The sequence below is a fragment of the Schistocerca gregaria genome, chromosome 1 (assembly GCF_023897955.1).
Source record: "Schistocerca gregaria isolate iqSchGreg1 chromosome 1, iqSchGreg1.2, whole genome shotgun sequence".
NCBI lineage: Eukaryota > Metazoa > Arthropoda > Insecta > Orthoptera > Acrididae > Schistocerca > Schistocerca gregaria.
The window spans coordinates 880,195,704-880,216,697 of NC_064920.1; the positions used below are offsets into that span (position 1 = coordinate 880,195,704).

Genomic DNA, 20,994 nt, shown 5'->3' on the forward strand with positions numbered 1-20,994 from the left:
TTATGGAGAGTAATAGAAAGCTTAATTATTTGGATGTTTCAGTAATTAAACATGCAGATCGGACTTTAGGTCATACGGTAATAGGAAAGATACATATACTGATATTTACCTCCATAAGGATTTTATCATCCCAGGCAAAACACTAGTGGACAGGGCTCACAAAACTGTGAGCCAGTTTATTTGCAAGAGGAACTAAATCATTTGCGAACAGCCTTTAAGAAAAATGGATATGCTGATAATGGGATAGATTGAGCACTCAGTCCCAGAAGAAAAGTGTCTGAAAAGATACAACAACAACAACAACAAGTCAGCTGGGAATGGTGCAAATTGCTCCGAGCACTATGGGACTTAACATCTGAGGTCATCAGTTCCCTAAAACTCAGAACCATTTAAACCTAATTAACCTAAGGACATCACACACATCCTTGCCCAAGGCAGAATTCGAACCTGTGACCGTAGCAGTCCCACTGTTCCAGACTGAAGCGCCTATAACTGCTCAGCCACACCGGCCGGCTAGCTGGGAATGTTGTTCTTCCATTTATTCACAATGTTATGGACCATATTGGGAAAATTCTGGCCAAGTATTGAGTTGAAAATCTTTAGGCTCACCGAGGAAATTAGTGAATATTTAACATTGGCCAAAGACGCACAACACCCTTTTGCCACCCCTGAGATGTACAAAATTCCATGCAGTTGTGGGAAGATTTATATTGAAACAACAAAAAGAAGTGTTAATACCCACAAACAACAAAAAGAAGTGTTAATACCCACTAACTGAACACAAAACGAACTGTCATCTGGGACACACACACAAATTGACAGTAGTGGAACATCTTTTTGAAGACGGTGATCATGAAATAAAATTCAGTAAGACACGCGCGCTAACTATGACATCGCATTATTATGCAAGTATGTAGAGAGAAACTGTAGAGATTTATAAACACCACAATAGTTTTTTAACAGAAAAGAAGATGGCTTAATGTTAGATACGATGGTCGCCTTTGTACCAACGATTTGACAAATTATTACCTTTGATCAATAGGAAAGACATTAGTCATTGACGGTTTCATTGTCAATACCATGTGACTAGTGGTGGTGCTCTATATAATTGGGACCTACATGGCCTAGCAGCCAGTCATTGGCTCACCTCGGAAGATGTTGCTGACAGTTGGCAACACAACATCAGGAGGAAGAATTACTACTGTTCGACCACCGCCTCTTAACCCTAGGACGCCCAAGCCTTTTTTTCTAACTTGGATGCCTAAGGGGGTTGAGGGGTGAGGGGAGTTCGGCAAACCAACAGGTATTAAGTAAGTTTACTGGCGAAAAATAACAACTTTCAAAATGGTTTATGTATTTTAACTAAGGCATCGGTTTATAAATGTTGTTAATTGTTATAAATATTGGATTGAATGAATAAAAAATTGACATATTACAATACAAAATACAGATGTGTTCATATACAATAGACTACTCTGAATCCTCAACTGCAAGGCAAGAGACACACTTCACAATTTTTTTCTGAATGTGTGTTGCACACATGTTTATGACACTGTCCACAATATTGTTTTGGTTTACTTAGATTGTTGTACTTCTGCTTCTTTGTTTTAGCTTCTCTTACACAAATATGGCACTGACCTTTCCCTGGAGGAGGCTGGGGTGCTTCTGTTGTCACTTCTTTGATTTTCTTTTGTAGAATAGTCTCCATTGATTGAACAATTTGGTTAGATAACCCTCTTGCATTGGCACTTCTTTCTTCTACCTGCAATTTCACACGTTCCAGCGCCCTCTAAACAAGCTGAGCATCTCATCAACGGTGAGGTGGACTCCTAGTTTATACAGTAGTGGAAACCTATCATTCACTTTGTTGAAAACATCAAGGATTGCTGTGAACTTGTCTGCTTCCCTTCTTAGCTGGCAGGTACTTTTGTCATCAAACCTTATGATTGCAATAAGTTCCTTGAAACGTTCTCTTGCCATAATACCCTTGTAAACTGGCCAACCCATTAGGTCTGATAAAAGATCGTGTACACTGACAGAATTGTCCTTATTTGCCACCATAAGTATCAGGAATCCTATAAAGGCATACAATTCTCTCTCATTAGTCAAAGTAACATTTCGCCTAACTGCTTCTTCATTTGAATGTTTTACTATAACATCCATGACGTCAGGTGTAAGAAGTAACTTCGAGGCTTCTCCAGGTGAATGGCAAACACCAGCTGGAGTTACTCCTGCCTGCTCTCTTACTATATTAGCAACAGACCTCCGAGGAATTCTAGGCTTTGTGGTTACGTACCTTCTTCCAGACTTGGCCACAATAACATCCTGATGGTCACTGCCTGATGCTGCACTACCTTCATCTTCTCTAACATCCACATCACTTTCCCGATATGAATCATACTCCATAACACCATCCCCATATTCATTTTCACTTCTCGAGTCAGAATCTTCATCTAAAATTTCATTCAGAACACTTTCTAAAGATGAGTCACGTATTCTTTTAGTCATTTCTAAGTCTGGGTGTGAAATAGTAGGGAACTACACTAACTCACTGCAAGTTTAGAAGATAAATAACAGCTGACTGACATTAACAATCGCTTCCTCTCAAAGTAAACCGATTGTTGTGAATATCAAGAATACCAACCAACAACAAACTAACTTGCATTGTTATAGAGATGAGAAATGTGAAATACTACTTAGGAAAATTTTCTATAGCATGGAAACCTGAGGGGGGGGGGGGGGGGGAGGAGGTGGTTGGACCTGGACCCATAATAAGTTTGTTTATTTTTTCTTTCAAAGCCGGAATTTTCTATAAAATATATTGACACTAATGTTTCATAAAATAGCCAACAAACAATAACTCAAAGGGAATATGTAGTATGAAAGTTACTTGGGCAAAAGCAGGGAACACAAAAAAAATTGTGGGTTCAACAAAACAACCCCCCCTCCCCCCTTTAGGCGTCCTAGGGTTAACTCAGAAGTTTTAATTATTGAAGATTTTGGCCTTGAAACCCTACTTGCTATGATGATCCAGTCTCTGCTCTAAATGTGTGAATAGCCAAAATACAAACCAATCAACAAAAATATTAAATTAGACCTTTAGTTCAAGTACTTTTTCTGGAGTCTCTAAAGCACAAATTTACTATGACCTCACTGAAAAAAGTAACAGTTTTAGAAACCATCACTTGTGCGAAACTCTGTTCAGCCTTTTCTCAAATGATATTTTGTGAACTATAGATGAGGGACACTGGGCATATTACATAATCCTAGGTCTCTGAGAGCATTTGAAATGGTGCCCCACTGCAGATGTTAATGAAGGTACAAGTAAGTGTACAGAATCGAGGGACTTTAAGTCTTCTTTGGTACTAGAACCTGGTAAACTATCCTAAATGGCCAGTGCCCATCAGTGACACTGGCATCGTCAGGAGTGACGTAAGGATGTGCTATTATCCTCAATACACGTAAATGATCTGACAGAAGGTGAAAAGTAATGTGTTGCTATTTGCTGATGATGCTAAGTGTACAGGAAGGTGCAATCATAGTGTGACTGTAAGAGGGTACAAGATGACAGTCAAAATTTCTAATTGTTTTGATGAATGGCAGCTAGCTCTAAATGTACAAAAATGCAAGTTAATCCAATTGTTGGGTAGTTTTTAGTCCTAAGACTGGTTTGCTACAGCTGCCTGTGGTACTCTACCCTGTGCAAGCCTCTTCATCTCCAAAAAACTACTGCAACCTACATCCTTCTGAATCTGTTTACTGAACTCATCTCATGGTCTCCCTCTACAATTTTTACCCCAAACACTCCAGTACTAAATTCGTGACTTCTTGACATCTTAGAATGTGTCTGATCAACCAATACGTTCTTCTAGTCCGGTAATGCCACAAAGTTCCTTTCTTCCCAATTCTTCTCAGTAATTCCTCATTAGTTACTTGATCTAACCATCTAATCTTCAGCTTTATTCCGTAGCACCACATTTCAAGAACTTCCATCTCTTCGTATCTGAACTGTTTACATCTACGTTTCACTTCCATACATAGCTACACTCCATACAAATACTTTCAGAAACGACTTCCTGTCACTTAAATCTATATTTTCAATGTTAATAAATTTCTCTTCTTCAGAAACACTTCTCCCACCATTGCCAACCTACATTTTACATCCTCTGTATTTCAGCCATCATAATTATTTTGCTGCACAAACAGCGAAACCCATAAACTGATTAAAGTGTCTCCTTCCCTAATCCAACCCCTCAGCATCACCCAATTTAAACCGATTACTTTCCATTATCCTTGTTTTGCTTATGTTGATATTCATTTTATTCAATGCACTGTCCATCTGTTCACCTGCTCTTCCAAGTGGACTGTGGATGACTGGAAACACGTCATTTGGTGTGATGAATTTTAGGGCAATGCTCTTAGCCTCTTAACGAGGTGATTGACTCACTCTTGTCTTTTGCAAGTGCTCTGTCAGTCAGTCACACACACACACACACACACACACACACACACACACACACACACACAAACACATTTTAATGGACGAGGTGTTAGAGTACTGGGGTGTTTTTCATGGTTAGAGTGTGGTCCCCACTTGCACTTAAGAAAATGCTAAAAGCAGGAGGATACGAACATATTTCATAGCACTGCATACTGAGTACAGTAAAGGAACAGTTATGAGGAAATGACTTACTGTATCAACATGACACTGCACACTGTCACAAAGAAGCATCTCTGAGGCAATGGTTTGTGGACAATACAAATGTACTGGCCTGTCCAGAGTCCCACCCTTAACTTCGTAGAACACCTTTGGGATACGTTAGAATGTCACTCCAGACCCCAGTGTTACAAAACCACTATCTTCTTTGGTTTCAGCTCTTAAGAAAGAATGGCCTGCCATTCCTCCCTAGATGCCTAACCGAAAGTGTCCCCAGCAGAGTTCAAGCCAGCATAAGGTTGAAGGGTAGACACACCCCATATTACAAGGTGTAAAACTTCACTTCTGCTATTGAGGCTTCAATGAAACAAATTGGTTACACACGATCATTCAAAGTATTTCCCATCGCTGGTCACTACTTTCTCCCAACTTTCAGGAAGTGTACGAATCCCGCGACAAAAAAATTGTTCATCTTTTGAAGCGATCCACGAATCAATCCAATTTGTGACTTCTTCAAGAGATTGGAAGTGTTGGTCAGCTAGGCCATGTACCATTGATATAAACAGGTGATAGTCAGAGGGAGCAATGTCTGGAGAATATGGCGGGTATGACTTCCCATTTTAACTTTTCCAAGTACGTTTTGACCTCTTTTGCAACATGGGATCGAACATTGTTTTGCTGCAAAATCACTTTATCATACCTCTTGCTGTATAGTGGTCATTTGCCTTTTAATGCTCTGCTAAAATACATTAATTGTGTTTGATGACGAGCATGTGTGAATGTTTCGCTTGGTTTTAACACTTCATAGTATACGACGCTGAACTGGTCCCACCAAATGCAGAGCATGATCTTGGAGCCGTGAATATTCAGTTTGGCCGTCGACGTGGAAGCACGGCTGGGATATCCTCCTGACTTTTTGCATTAAGGGTTATCATAATGAACCCATTTTTCGCCCCCGGTCACAATGCGATGCAGAAATCCCTTCCGATTTTGCCTCTGAAGCAACTGTTCACCAACACACAAATGCTGTTCAACATCTCTTGGTTTCTGCTCACACAGGACCCAAGTTCTTTCTTTCTGAATTATGCCCACAGGCTTGAGACATTTTGAAATGGCTTGCTGTGTCACTCCCACTAATCGTGCCAATTGTTCTTGAGTTTGACAGGAGTTTCCACTCAGCAAAGTATCCAATTCTGCATCTTCGAAAACATTCTCTCTTCCACCACTATGCCAGTCTACAACGCTAAAATCACTATTGTTGAAGCGCTTAAACCACTCACAACAAATTCTTTCACTAATAGTGTCCTTACCATACGTACTTGAGAGCATTTGATGAGACTCAGCCGCTGTTTTCTTCATATTGAAACAAAACAGTAACACCTCTCGCAAATGACGAGAATTACGCTTGTAAACTGAGATTTTCAATCAAGAACAGCTTTATGATGCAGACACAAATCGACTAATGTTTGAATGAGGTTATGTTGACCGAGGTCCAAGCTCACTGCCTGATGTTTGCGATATGTTTCTTTCAACCACTATTTACCATTGGTGCCACCTATCGCCAAATGGCGGAAGTGAAGTTGTACGCCTTGTAATTAATGCCATACCGTAGGTGCAATCACAACGGAGGGGTATCTGTTGGGAGGCCAGACAAACATGTGGTTCCTGAAGAGGGGCAGCAGCCTTTTTAGTAGCTTCAGGCGCAACAGTCTGGATGATTGACTGATCTGGCCTTGTAACACTAACCAAAACAGCCTTCCTGTGCTGGTACTGCGAACGGCTGAAAGCAAGGGGAAACTACAGACATAATCTTTCCGAAAGGCATGCAGCTTTTTCTGTATGGTTAAATGATTTTGGCGTCCTCTTGGGTAAAATATTCCGCAAGTAAAATAGTCCCCCATAAGGATCTCCGGTCGGGGACTACTCAGGACATCATTATCAGGAGAAAGAAAACTGGCGTTCTACGGATCGGAGCGTGGAATGTCAGATGCCTTAATCAAGCAGGTAGGTTAGAAAATTTAAAAAGGGAAATGGATAGATTAAAGTTAGATATAGTGGGAATTAGTGAAGTTCGGTGGCAGGAGAAACAGGACTTCTGGCCAGGTGAATACAGGGTTATAAATACAAAATCAAATAGGAGTAATGCAGGAGTAGGTTTAATAATGAATAGGGAAATAGGAATGCGGGTAAGCTACTACAAACAGCATAGTGAATGCACTATTGTGGCCAAGATAGACACGAGGCCCACGCCTACCACAGAAGCACAAGTTTATATGCCACCTAGCTCCACAGATGACGAAGAGATTGATGAAATGTATGACGAGATAAAAGAAATTATTCAGATAGTGAAGAGAGATGAAAATTTAATAGTCACGGATGACTGGAATTCGGTAGTAGGAAAAGGAAAAGAAGGAAATGTAGTAGGTGAATATGGAATGGGGGTAAGAAATGAAAGAGGAAGCCGTCTGGTAGAATTTTGCACAGAGCATAACTTAATCATAGCTAACACTTGCTTCAAGAATCATGAAAGAAGGTGGTATACATGGAAGAACCCTGGAGATACTCGAAGATATCAGATAGATTATATAATGGCAAAACAGATATTTAGGAACCTGGTTATAAAGTGTAATACATTTCCAGGGGCAGATTTGGACTGGCCACAATCTACTGGTTATGAACTGTAGATAAAAACTGAAGAAACTGCAAAAAGGTGGGAATTTAAGGAGATGGAATCTGGATAAACTGACAGAACCAGAGGATGTAGAGTGTTTCAGGGAGAGCATTAGGGAATGATTGAGAGGAATGGAGGAAAGAAACACAGTAGAAGAAGAATGGGTAGCTTTGAGGGATGAAATAGTGAAGGCAGCAGATCAAGTAGGTAAAACGACGAGGGCTAATAGAAATCCTTGGGTAACAGAAGGTATGTTGAATTTAATTGAAGAAAGGAGGAAATATAAAAATGCAGTATGTGAAGCAGGCAAAAAGGAATACAAAAGTCTCAAAAATGAGATCGACAGGAAGTGCAAAATGGCTAAGCAGGGATGGCTAGAGGAAAAATTTAAGGATGTAGAAGCGCATATCACTAGGGGTAAGATAGATACTGCCTCCAAAGAAGAGCAGCGCGTTTCGTCACAGGGTTATTTGGTAACCGTGATAGCGTTACAGAGATGTTTAACAAACTCAAGTGGCAGACTCTGCAAGAGAGGCGCTCTGCATTGCGGTGTAGTTTGCTCGCCACGTTTCAAGAGGGTGCGTTTCTGGATGAGGTATCGAATATATTGCTTCCCCCTACTTATACCTCCCGAGGAGATCACGAATGTAAAATTAGAGAGATTACAGCGCGCACAGAGGCTTTCAGACAGTCGTTCTTACTGCAAACCATACGCGTCTGGAACAGGAAGCGGAGGTAATGACAGTGGCACGTAAAGTGCCCTCCGCCACACACCGTTGGGTGGCTTGCGGAGTATAAATGTAGATGTAGATGAACTGATAGCCTTGGGAGAGCCAGCCCTGACAAATACTATACCATCTGGTGAGCAAGATATATAAGACAAGCGAAATACCCTCAGACTTCAAGAAGAATATAATAATTCAAATCTTAAAGAAAGCAGGTGTTGACAGATGTGAAAATTACTGAACTACCAGTTTAATAAGCCACGGCTGCAAAATACTAACGTGAATTCTTTACAGACAAATGGAAAAACTGGTAGAAGCCAACCACAGGGAATATCAGTTTGGATTTCTTAGAAATATTGGAACATGTGTGGCAATACTGACCTAATACTTATCTTAGAAGATGGATTAAGGAAAGACAAACCAACAAGTCTAGCATTTGTAGACTTAGAGAATGCTTTTGTCAATGTTGACTGGAATACCCTCTTCCAAATTCTTCCAGGGGTAAAATACAGGGAGTGAAAGGCTATGTACAATTTGTACAGAAACTAAATGGCAGTTACAAGAGTCGAGGGGTATGAAAGGGAAGCAGTGGTTGGGAAGGGGTGAGACAGGGTTGTAACCTATCCCCGATGTTATTCAATCTTTATATTGAGCCATCAGTAAAGAAAACAAAAGAAAAATATGGAGTAGGAATTAAAATCCATGGAGAAGAAATAAAAACTTTGAGGTTCGCCGATGACATTGTAATTCTGTCAGAGACAGCAAAGGACTTGGGAGAGCAGCTGAACGGAATGGACAGTGTCTTGAAAGGAGGATATAAGATGAACATCAAGAAAAGCAAAATGAGGATAATGGAATGTAGTCCAATTAAGATAAGTGATGCTGAGGGAATTAGATTAGGAAATGAGACACTTAAACAAGTAAAGGAGTTTCGCTATTTGGGGAGCAAAATAAGTCATAATGGTCAAAGTGGAGAGGATATAAAATGTAGACTGGCTATGGCAAGGAAAGTGTTTCTGAAGAAGAAAAATTTGTTAACATTGAGTATAGATTTAAGTGTCGGGAAGTCGTTTCTGAAAATATTTGTACCGAGTGTGGCCATGTATGGAACTGAAACGTGGACGATAAATAGTTTGGGCAAGAAGAGAATAGAAGCTTTTGAAATGTGATGCTACAGAAGAATGCTGAAGATTATATGGGTAGATCACATAACTAATGAGGAGATATTGAACAGAATTAGGGAGAAGAGAAATTTGTGGCACACTCTGACTAGAAGAAGGGATCGGTTGGCAGGACATGTTCCGAGGCATTAAGGGATCACCAATTTAGTATTAGAGGACAGCATGGAGGATAAAAATCATAGAGGGAGACCAAGAGATAAATACACTAAGCAGATTCAGAAGGATGTAGGTTGCAGTAGGTACTGGGAGATGAAGAAGCTTGCGCAGGATAGGGTAGCATGGAGAGCTGCATCAAACCAGTCTCTGGACTGAAGACCACAACACAACAACAACAACTGTCCGGGTACTTTTAATCAGTGTACTTCATGAGTAATGTATACTACACAATTAGAGACCAGACAGTGAACTCAAGAGTAGGATTTAATAAAGGATAACTATAACAACCTGTCATATTACATGAGCATAATGCACTTTTTTTTTTTTTTTTTTTTTTTTTTTTTTTTTTTGGGAAAGAAAAAAGGAAAGATGAAAAAAGAAAGAAAGAAAAAAAAACGTACATCTAAGACTTACAGGGTACAATGTTAATGTCATGTCATTCTTCTGAGTTCAATCACTTATCATGGCAGGATGATGACTCCATTTTACAGATGGACTTGAGATAGGTCATGGAGATATACCTGGAGTACATTTAGTAGCATAATTATGGTCCTGGAATCAGTTTTCTGGGCAGTCTGAAGGAAGAGTGGGGGGCATACTAGAATGTTTGAGGCCACTACTGGGTGTCCATAACATAGTGTGCAATGATAGTGTAAAGATGTATGAACAAACAGTGAAGAACTATTTTTTACATTATAAATCACCTCATGAAAACTGTGTATGGACTAAAGCACTATGTACAATAGTGAACAATAGACAGAGTGTGCAATTGTTACAACAGAGATTTAATGTAAATGAGCATAGAGATTGACCTAAATTATTTCAGACAAATGCTGGAATGGTACCTTCAGCAAGACCATGGGGACCACATGTCCTATCCTCGTACAAACATCCTAATATTTTCTAAGATGCTATATGGATGGCCTTTCAGACCATGATGCACAAATTTTAACAGTTAAAGACTGTTGTACTCTAACAAATGCAACATACAATTGCAAACTAGGTAGGAAACTTAATCCAACAGCAATAGAGAGTTTTTTAAACCTTGTCAAGGAACAAGAATGGCAGGATGTTTATAGTGCCGATAACATAGAAGATAAATATAGGCCTAATGCTTTCCTTGACACATTTATCATGTTCTTTGAGAGTTGCTTTCCGTTACAACGTTCTAGATGGGGTACTAGCGGTAATAGGCAGCCCGGGTGGCTGACTTGTGGGATAAGGATATCATGTAGAACAAAGTGAGAATTATATCGAAATGTTGGAAGTAGTTACAATCAAGCTACAGTGACCCATTACAAACAGTACTGTAAGATGCTTAAAAATGCAAATAGACTAGCTAATTCACAGGATAAAATTGAAACCATATGGCCAGTTGTGAAGGAAGTTTCTGGTCAGCAGCACAAGGCCAGTGATATAAAGTCAGTTGTAGTAAAAATATTTCTGTTACTGATAAGTCAGATATATGTACTGTATTTAACAATCATTTTTTGAACATTGCTGGCGAATTAAATAAAAATGTAGTTTCTACATGTGATCATATAACTTTCTTAGTAAATGTCTTTGCAAGATTAATGTCTGAAGTACTCCTCTGTGACACAGACAAGAGGGAGGGAGCTTTGACTCTTTCCACATCCCAGAGACTCATCTCCAAGGGATTCAAGGAAAACGATAAATGATGTAATATAATGTAAACCACTGAAGACTAACGACTCTCATGGATATGATGGAGTGCTTAGCAGAATATTAAAGTACTGTGTTGCACGTCTTAGCCCTGTATTTAGCCATATTTGTATTTTTTTCTGTAGGGATGGCCAGTTTCCTGAATGACTAAAGTACTAAATAGTAAAGCCACTTTATAAAAAGTGAGAAAGGGCTAATGTAGATAATTTTAGACTTATTTATATACCATCATAGTTTGCTAAAGTTATTGAAAAGACTGTATATGTAAGGATAATTGATCATTTTATATCACACGATTTGCTGTCTAATGTACAGTTCAGCTTTAGAAGTCATTCAACAATTGAAAATGCTATATTCTCTTTTCTGTTTGAGGTACTGGAATGGGTTAAACAAAAGTTTTTGAATGCTGGGCACATTTTTTTTATTTGTGTTGATCACAAAACATTCACCTTTTACTTTAGCAACAGGCAGCAAAAGGTCATTAGTCACAATTTGATAATGGCTGTGATTTGGGGTCCTGTCAAGTGGGGAGGGGGGTTACCCTAGGGAACAGTGTTGGGGCCACTCTTGTTCCTCATTTGTATAAATGATATGGCCTCTAGTATTACGGGTAACTCTAAAATATTCCTGTTTGCTGATGACACGATGTTGTGTGCAACATTGGCTCGGTTTCAAATAGTGCAGTTCATGGCTTGTAGAAAATAAACTAATGCTAAATCATAGTAAGATTCAGTTTTTACAGTTTCTAACACACAAGTCAACAAAACCTGACATTTTAATTTAATAGAATAGGCATATGATTAATTAAACTGAACAGTTCAAATTTATAGGTGTTCAGAGAGATTGTAAACTGTTGAGGAAAGCCCTCTCTCAGGATCTTGCTCAAAGACTTAATGCTCCCATTTATACTACTCCAATGGTATCTGAAATGAGTGATTGATTGACACGAAAATCAGTGTACTTTACTTATTTTCTTTCATTTATGTCATATGTTGTTATATTTTGTGGCAACTCTTCCCATTATAAAAGGACATTTTTGGCTCAGAAGCAGGTGGTTCGGGCAATAAGTGGTGCAAGTTCACGAGCCTCATGTCAACCCCTGTTCATGAGTCTGGGTATTTTGACATTGGTCTGTCAATATATATATTACTGACTGTCATTTCTTAGTAACATTATTAGCTTATTCCCAAGAATAAGCAGCTTTCACTCAGTTAATACTTGGCAGAAATCAAAACCTGCATTTGGATCGGACTTCCTTAACTCTTGTGCAGAAAGGTGTGCAGTATACTGCTACATCCATTTTTGATAAGCTACCATTCGAATTAAAAAGTCTTAGCAGTAATCCATGCACTTTCAAATTGAAACTGAGGAGTTCCCTCATGGGTCACTCCTTCTATTCTGTCGAGGAGTTCCTTGAAAAATTAAACTGATTCTTTTTGTATTGTTGATTGCGTTTACCTAAACTTATGGTTTGACTTTTTTCGGGTTCATAAACATAGTTTTTATTACTTTTATGTTGTACTTTCATGTACTGACACATTCCACGACCTTGGAGATTTGCTCCTCAATTTGGTCCTATGGAACTTTACTTGTAAATAAATGAAAATAATGAGAATAAAAATCTATTTGCATAGAAATTTGTCGTCACAATTGGGCAATTATGGAGGCAATGGGAAAGAAAATTAACAACAAATAAATAAATAAAATATTATTTTGTATTTCCAAAGTTTTCCAGTTCTCTTGCTTTAGATGTGCTGACAGTTTCGCTTTGTAAATTTTTTTTTCTCCTTTCTTTCATTAAACCAAAACTTTGTCTTAAATTTCCATTTCGTGCTTATTTCACTGTGATGAAAAGATAAGATATAGGACAGCTTTCAGTTTTTTTTCCAGTCAGTGGAAAATCTAATGATACAATAGAAATAACCGCATGAGGGAATAAGTCCTTATTCACAGAGTAGGAGAGGCATTGAGCCGATGAGAGGCCTGAATGACTGTAACTGAGATTTTAGAACAACGCTTTTTTTCAGAGAGCAAAAACACTCTTTGCTAACCCTCCCACCTATCTTCCAGTAAAACACACACACACACACACACACACACACACACACACACACACACACTCACACACACACACAATAAATAAAAACAGAATGCTCATGCTTACTACCTACATCTACATTATGCCCACATTCTGGAAACCACAGTGAAGTGAATAGCAGAGAGGCATCTACAACATGTAAATAACCGTCAAGTCTGTATTTGCAGTGAGAGTGATGTCAGAAGTAGGCAATACAAATATAAAAAAGCTTAACAAGTCTGTGTCGCCAATCTCCGCAGCAAGCATATAAATACTTGTTTTGCTAGCAGCAGGAAAAGGCAGTTTGATTTGCAAAACAAGTATAAAAAAACTTGCATATGTTGCTTACTTTCATTCTATTATGTCACATAGAATAATATTCCTGAGTAGACTGTCAAACCGAGCAAAAGTTTTAAGTGTGCAAAAGTGTATAATAACACTCATTTGTGGTGTCAATTCGAGAACATTACGTAGAAACCTGTTCAGAGAACTTTATATCCTAACCACTGCTTCTCAGAATATTTATTCCTTAATGAATAAGAACAATATACATGAAGACCTAAAATCACATATCTTGGTCCAAAAACGTTCAATATTCGGGAACGGACATTTTCAATAAATTGCTAGCAACCATTAAAAACTCTGTTTCAGATAAAGCACAGTTTAAACAGAGTTTAAAACACTTTTTGGTAGGCAACTCCTTCTACTCTATAGATAAATATTTTAAAAGGGACTGCTAGGCCAGTTTAAGTTAACGTGTCAAATTTCAGTTTTGACAGCACTTGGTCACAACAGTCAACATTAAGTATGTTTCATATGACAAACTTATTAAAAGTGCATAACTATATTTCATTTTGACAGTGTATTAATTCTGTGAATATTAGCAGCTTCAGTTTACTGTTATACATTGACATATTATGACAATCTCCAGACTAATGATCAGTGCAATACGGATTATATTCAAATGTTGTATGCTTATTTTACACTTTCTAACTTGTTCCACACCCACAAGAATCATCTCATTTTTTGGTCTATGGACTGAAAACTGAATCTTATTTAATCTGATCTCATTATAAATGAGTATCAGTAAAGTCAGGTAAATATTAAGCAATGAGTAGTAGATAAGTAACAATCATTTAGTATAACAGGAAGCAGTAATTGCTACTCCCTCTCCCAAACTAGTGCTTTTCTAAATGATGTTACTATCTTACTTTTAACCTGTGTAATCACTAATAGTACACCATAATTAGTTTTAGTACATGTCTGTCATTGTAAATACGTAAGCTGATTTTATCCACACACCTGACAATTACTCATAAATACGGGATTTACAGAAATGACAATTCAATGAGTAATGGTAACTGAGTAAGTGTTAAATCTAATGATCCCTATCAAAGAACCGATCAATAAATTTGTAGTTATTTGTAGCTTCCCCTTGGAAATGAGAACATTAAAAAATTGAGTATTTACTCAAGACAATGGTGGAAGGAAGTGACTGCAAGTGTATAGCACAGACACTGACCCATCATTATCCAAATATTACTTGGACATCCCACAGGAAAACAAAAATAGAATGGAGAAATATTTCTTTGAATTACGCAGCTCCAAAATACTGAACTGGTGAGCCAACCATTGTGTAACAACTTTCAGTTATGCATCAGGAAAAGACGGAGAATTGTCTTACAGTGGTAGGAAGTCCTCTACTGGTATATGAAAATCTTACCATTGCAAGTTATCCTTGCGGAGTCTTGAAGTGTCAAAATTTTAAAACTGCAAGATTGATACAAGATGCATATAGCAAACTGCTCTCTGCATAGGGCATTTAGAACTGGGAGCCGTATTTAATTGTTATTTAAACATTTAAACAACAGTAAACAGTCTCCTCCCAGTAAAATCGTTTCCATCTTTATCAAAACATCCTCTTCACATTTTGTACGTTCACCTAATCATTCTCTCAGGTCACTTGCACATTTTCAATATTTTCCTTTCACTTCCCCCTCTCCCTTGCCATTTTTTCCCCAACATCCTGATACGTACTACTTCAAAATAACCCCCAACTAACAAGCTATACTTTCACTATAAAAAACACTACTTTCTATTTTCATTACATGGTCTTTGTTAAACTGTGCGTCTTGTAAGATATTGAATATTGTATATATTAATGCAGTTATTCGGTTTCTCTTCTGCAGTAGGAATAAATCCAAGAATAAAGCAACAATCTCATAGTCCCTCGTGTAATTACGATGCAGTTCGTGACTTGTCACCAGGAAGATTTCAGTATACAATAAACATCTAGTAAAAAGGCTGATTATCAACGATAATCACTTTTACTTTTTCTTACCCAGAAACGATGTGCAACGCCCACATTCTTCGGTACAATAATATTTCACTATATGTTCGTGTAAAGACAGTACAAGAAGCCCCTAAATATTGATGGATGTAACATGAGTGGGGCAATCAGAAAAAGTCAAAATACTTACCTGAAGCATCTACCAGCTCCACCAACTCCTTTTTCTCCACATACCCTGTGTAACTAACGCCTCTGTTGTCTAATAACTGTTTCAGCTGTCTGACGCTCAACAACAGTGGATCAACAACTTGTGTCGACGAAATTCCATGTTGAAACCATGATGCAAAATCAATTAGGCGAGATATAATGAAAACCAAAAGTAAATAAACACCAAGAACTATAAACTGTACCCAAAATGAACGCATACTATGCACCTCTGAACTTGTAAATATTGGTATTTAGCGAACAGTCGACACTTCCATACCACCTGTAAGAACAGAAATATTAATTAAAGTCCAAACTCGTGGTAAATAATTACGTTGAAAACAGTCAATATAACAGCGCGCATTCACTGCGGATACGTCAATATAAGATAATGACAAGATTCACCTGACATATAACAACACGATTTCACTTTCGTTTATTTCTGACAACTCTGACCTGCTTGTTGGTGGTTTAATCAGGTCACGTGACGGCCTTTGGTGGGCGGTAGATTCAAGATCGCAAATGAGGAAGTCATATGTGTTGTATACGTTTCATATCACTGACGTAATACATTTATCACAATAATAGTTGAAAAGAAGCATTTTATAGAACATTAAAAAAGCAGTAGAAAAATTGTATATTTCATTTTACAGCAACATTAGCAAAAAAGAATTATTAAGTTTATCGTAGCAATTCATTTTTTTTATTTAAAAAACATATCACACCATACTATTTTGTCCTCGTGTACAGAAACGTCAATAATTCCCTCTGAATCCTTTGATTTTCATCTTTTTATGTTCAGTACTATCTGTGTTGAAAGTATAGTTCCAAATTCAAATGATACCAGCCGTATATGAATATTTTCGCGAATTATGAAATTGTTCTTTTCCTTCTTTTCTTCAGACCCACAATTCATAACTGAGACTTTTTGATAGAAATGTGATACTTTTTATTTCGTAATGTTGTATGACACAAGGATAGCTTGTAAGTGGCTACTTTATATGTCTTTCTTGGAGGTTTCTCAGGGGTATTCCATTCTTCATAGCAACCTGTACGGAAGTTTTTAAATACAGAAGAGACAGTTTCAAAAAGTAACCTAAATATTAAGAGTAGATAAAAAAATTTGAGAGATGCAGATTATTTTCAGTATTATTTTGATATGTTTCTGGGTTATTGTTTGATTCATTTTGATGTGATCTGGAAACGAACTGTGACTATATGTCTGAGTTCCCTATACGGGAATATGATATACTTCCTTGCAATGAAGATGAAGGCAATAGTTTTGGACACTCAGTATTTATATCTTTAGCAGCTATAATAAATAGTGAAAGGCAATTGTGATCAAAACGGTAAAACATAAAATTTTATCCTTGTCTGAGTGAATAACTTTGTGTGTGCATGCACAGCACGCACACAGATATAAACCACCAATTCAAGGCTGGTCAAGTACTGCATATTAGGAAATTTTTGCAAAATCTCATCTAAATTTTCAGGTCAGTCTACTTTCCGTTTGACAATCTTGTTTAAAGTTTGTGCATCTATCACCACTTACACACCTCCATCTTTCTTATTTAAAATAATGAGAAGACTATCATATTCACTGTTATCTCTTTCAATTACACTCCAATCAACCATTTTATCTATTTATGGCTTCCAGATTTGTCTGAAAGTACATCCCAGTTTCTCTCTAATATGTTGAACATCCTAACACTCGAATGCCTCACAAATCTTGATATTGCATGCTCTGACCAGCTGGCCAAGTAGTCATCTACTATGAGGACCCTTTAAAACTCTTTCAGGTGCTGATAAGGCCATCTCACATGAATCTGCTGATCTTTCTATTCTTCACAGTGATCACTCAGCTTCTGATTGCATTCACACTGCTTATATATCCTACCAGACCCAGTAGCAACATTAAATGCAAACAACACTAACTTATTATCGTTGTCATTTTACCTGCACAGAGATTTGCAATACTAATCATTTACATATCTACCAGTGGAGTGTACCTGTATAAAGTTACATTGACATTCTGGCTGCTTCACTTTTTTTTAATTTAATTTTATTTATTTACAGGTGGAGAGAGTATGAATCTTTCATTGATTTTTACCTGGCCCACTGTCCCTCAGTTTTCATACAAAATTGTTTTTTACTTCTTTAGATTTCCCTCTTTTTCAGTGTTACTAAATTGCTTTTCTCTTTTTGTAACCTTCCAAACCTTCCTTAGACTAACAGACAGCTCCCTGATGATAAGATTGTGATTTAAGCAGGTATCTGCTCATGGGAAACTTTCTGCATTCCTCAAACTGTTTTTAAATCTGTGTTGGTTTAATAAATAATTTCGCAGCATTTATCATTCAGTTTGAGTTCTAGGTGTACTTCTTTCTCGTATGGTGCTCAAATATATTTCCTACCACGATACTTATGGTGACCAGAAGCAGATAAAAGTGAGAACGACACAGAAACCAGTGGAGACTGGTCGACTAGTCAAGAGCATTGACAGTGAGCAGCCAGAGAGTGACAGGTGGACAACATGAGAAGAAGACAGACAATGGAGGTGGCACAACAGAATAACAAGACCAACAGAAACCAAGCTCGAAAACTAAGGTGTAACGAATTTGGAACCAAGACAAGGCTGTGTAGTGAGACCAATACTGTAGCACACGGAAATCACCACTGACTGTGGAGCTGCTGTTCTGCCGGCTTTAAAGGGAAGCCATGAGTGCTGATAGGATGACACAGTGAGCATGTGTTTGCAGAAGTACTTGTGACAATGACAGAAACTGTTGCAGATGCAGCCATGCTGCCTGGCAGCCATCATCGATATTCATATTGTTCAAGGGGCATTCAAACTCGCAGGGTTGGGTTACCAGATCCCTCCCCTCCAAAAAGGATGTGTAGAGCTGCAAGCACCCCAGGTAATAGTGGTTAAGGCAAGAAGGTGACACAGGTTGAGGCCTTGCATAAAAGCCCATTGGCAGGGAGGAAAAAACTGAGGTGCCTGGCAACATGCTGGGGCTTGGTAGCCTGGGCAGTGATAGCATGGTGACAATGCCAAGAAGGTGGGGTTGCACTGAGACCTCCACTTCTGTATCCTTGTCCTATGATACCACTGTTGGTGCTCAAGACCATAAGTTGTACCTGTGTGGGAGATAGAGTGGCAAAGGTGGGTGTTCAAGGACTGATTGAGTCAGCAGGGGCAGTACAGACAGTGGGAGTGGATGAAGCTGGTTGGTATGCTGCCACTCCAAATCCCTTGGTGTGACCACCATTATAATGCACCACCCATGGGCGGCAAATACCATGGCTCGCATCCACAAGAATTCTACCTATACGAGTATGCCCACACCTCTGAGCCCAGAAGAAAGCACCTAGCCTACTGGGTGCAGGGCTCTGTGGGCTATGGGGCCAGGAGATGAAGGAGAGTACATGGCTGCCACCCATGAAGGATATCTGCTGAGCTACTGGCATTGACAGGAATGGTCTCTTCCATTGTCCAACCTGATGGTGGAGGGAAGCCCTACGATGGCTTGAATCTGGATGAGAGCAGTGAAAGTGGCGTCTGTGGAGTTGAATCCCATGCTGATCACATATGGGTAGTTGGAATAAGTTTCCATGACAATGAGTCTTACAGATTCCAGGTAGTGGCCAGCTAAGTCCAACATGAAAGTGGTTCCAGGGGTGACGGGGGCAGGGAAGAAAGACTGGGGCAGAGCAGCCAAATGCAGAACATAAGCAGAACAGCTGTGCACCACGGCCTTGTCTTTGTTCAGTACTAACCAGTAGGCATGTCATCTTGCAAGAGCTTTCATCCATTACATATCTCAATGCCCACAATGGAGTAGCTGCAGAACATCGTGGTGCAAGGTAGGTAGTATGATGAAAAGACAAATGTCCACCTCTGTATCAAGCAGGAGAACGCTGGAGACAAACAGTGGGAGAGACAAGCCCAGACCAAGAGCTCTTGATCAGCGGACTTTGGAAAAAGAAGTGGGCACATAGTGCTTGGCATGCCGGAAGATGGGATCGTGGTGTGTGTCTCCAGCTACGTGAGCAACTGTACTGGGATGCCTGTCCAAGGTGTGCCTTCATGAACACAGGATATTTTCTATTGATCAAATGTGGCTCAGGTCATGAGGGCAGATGAGAAAGGGCAACCGCATTGCTTGTTGTGCTATGGGCTTCTATTTAATGTCTAAATGTAGAAGCTGAGGGAAAGTACCTAACACAATGCCTGAAAGCTGAGAACATGGCCCAAAGAGAGTTACTAGTGGCTTGTGGTCCATAATGAGAGTAAACTTGCTCCCAAATAGATAAACATGGACCTCCTTAATGGCAAAGATGATTGCCATTTTTTTTAACTCTGCAAATAGTTTTTTGAGTAGATGTCAGCATCTTTGATGTACAGACCATCAATTGGTAAGTACCATCATCATTGCTATGCACTAGTATTGTGCCAGTGGCATAGGGAGAAACATCAGTAGCCAAAACAAGTGGATGTGATGCAGCAAAGGAAACAAGCATGAAAGATGCTTCAGCTGTGTGAAAGCATGCTCAAAGGCAGCTGTACACCTGTACTGAACACCCTTCTTTCACAACTGGTTGAGCAGGTGCATAATGTAGGCTGCTTGTGGAAGAAACTTAGAATAATAATTCAACTTTCCCAAAAAGCCTGCAGCACCTGTGAGTGTTGGGGAGAGATTCAATAGCAGATACATGGCAGTCAGTGATGGTGTTGATCCAATCTTTGTTAGGCAAGTAGGCAAGGTATTCCACTTGCTCCTGAAAAAGCTCAAGTTTGAGTAAGCAGCACTTGAGTCCCTCATCATGCAACACTGTAAAGAGGGTACAAAAGTTGGGCAAGTTATTCTGAAACATAGTTTTTGTGACAATTAAGTCAACAAGATAGTTAGCACAAGCAGGAATGGACACAGAGGTACCATTGGGAAACTACCCAGATGGAAAAGCTCCCAAAGGGCAAGCACCTGCAAAAGAGGTGTTGATGACATTAATGCATTGCTATTCCTCATTCAGGGGGATCCGCAAATATGCATCAGTAAACTCTATGAAACAAAATATTTACAGCCAACAATTTTTGTGAGGAGGTCCTCCAGACACAGGATGGGGTAGTTTACCACTTGTGCCTAGGCACTGATTATCAATTTAAAATTGCCATCTAGCTGGAGAGAGTTATTGTGTTTCTTGACAACGACATCTACATCTACATGGATACTCCGCAAATCACATTTAAGTGCCTGGCAGAGAGTTCATCAAACCACCTTCACAATTCTCTATTATTCCAATTTCGTATAGTGCGCAGAAAGAATGAACACCTATATCTTTCCATACT

The 20,994-nt window shown here is 38.9% G+C and overlaps 1 protein-coding gene across 1 annotated transcript in view; it reads right to left on the reverse strand.

Annotated features, from left to right (window-relative positions):
* The window catches only part of LOC126273510 (E3 ubiquitin-protein ligase RNF103-like), a 130,578-nt gene extending 114,386 nt beyond the window's left edge, over positions 1-16,192 (reverse strand). The window contains exons 1-2 of the mRNA XM_049977039.1: positions 16,050-16,192; positions 15,631-15,927 (exon numbers count right to left, since the gene is read on the reverse strand). Of these exons, the coding sequence (XP_049832996.1) occupies positions 15,631-15,865 (235 nt within the window). The 5' untranslated portion in view covers positions 15,866-15,927; positions 16,050-16,192. The remainder of the gene's footprint in view (positions 1-15,630; positions 15,928-16,049) is intronic.
* Between the last annotated feature and the right edge of the window lie 4,802 nt (positions 16,193-20,994).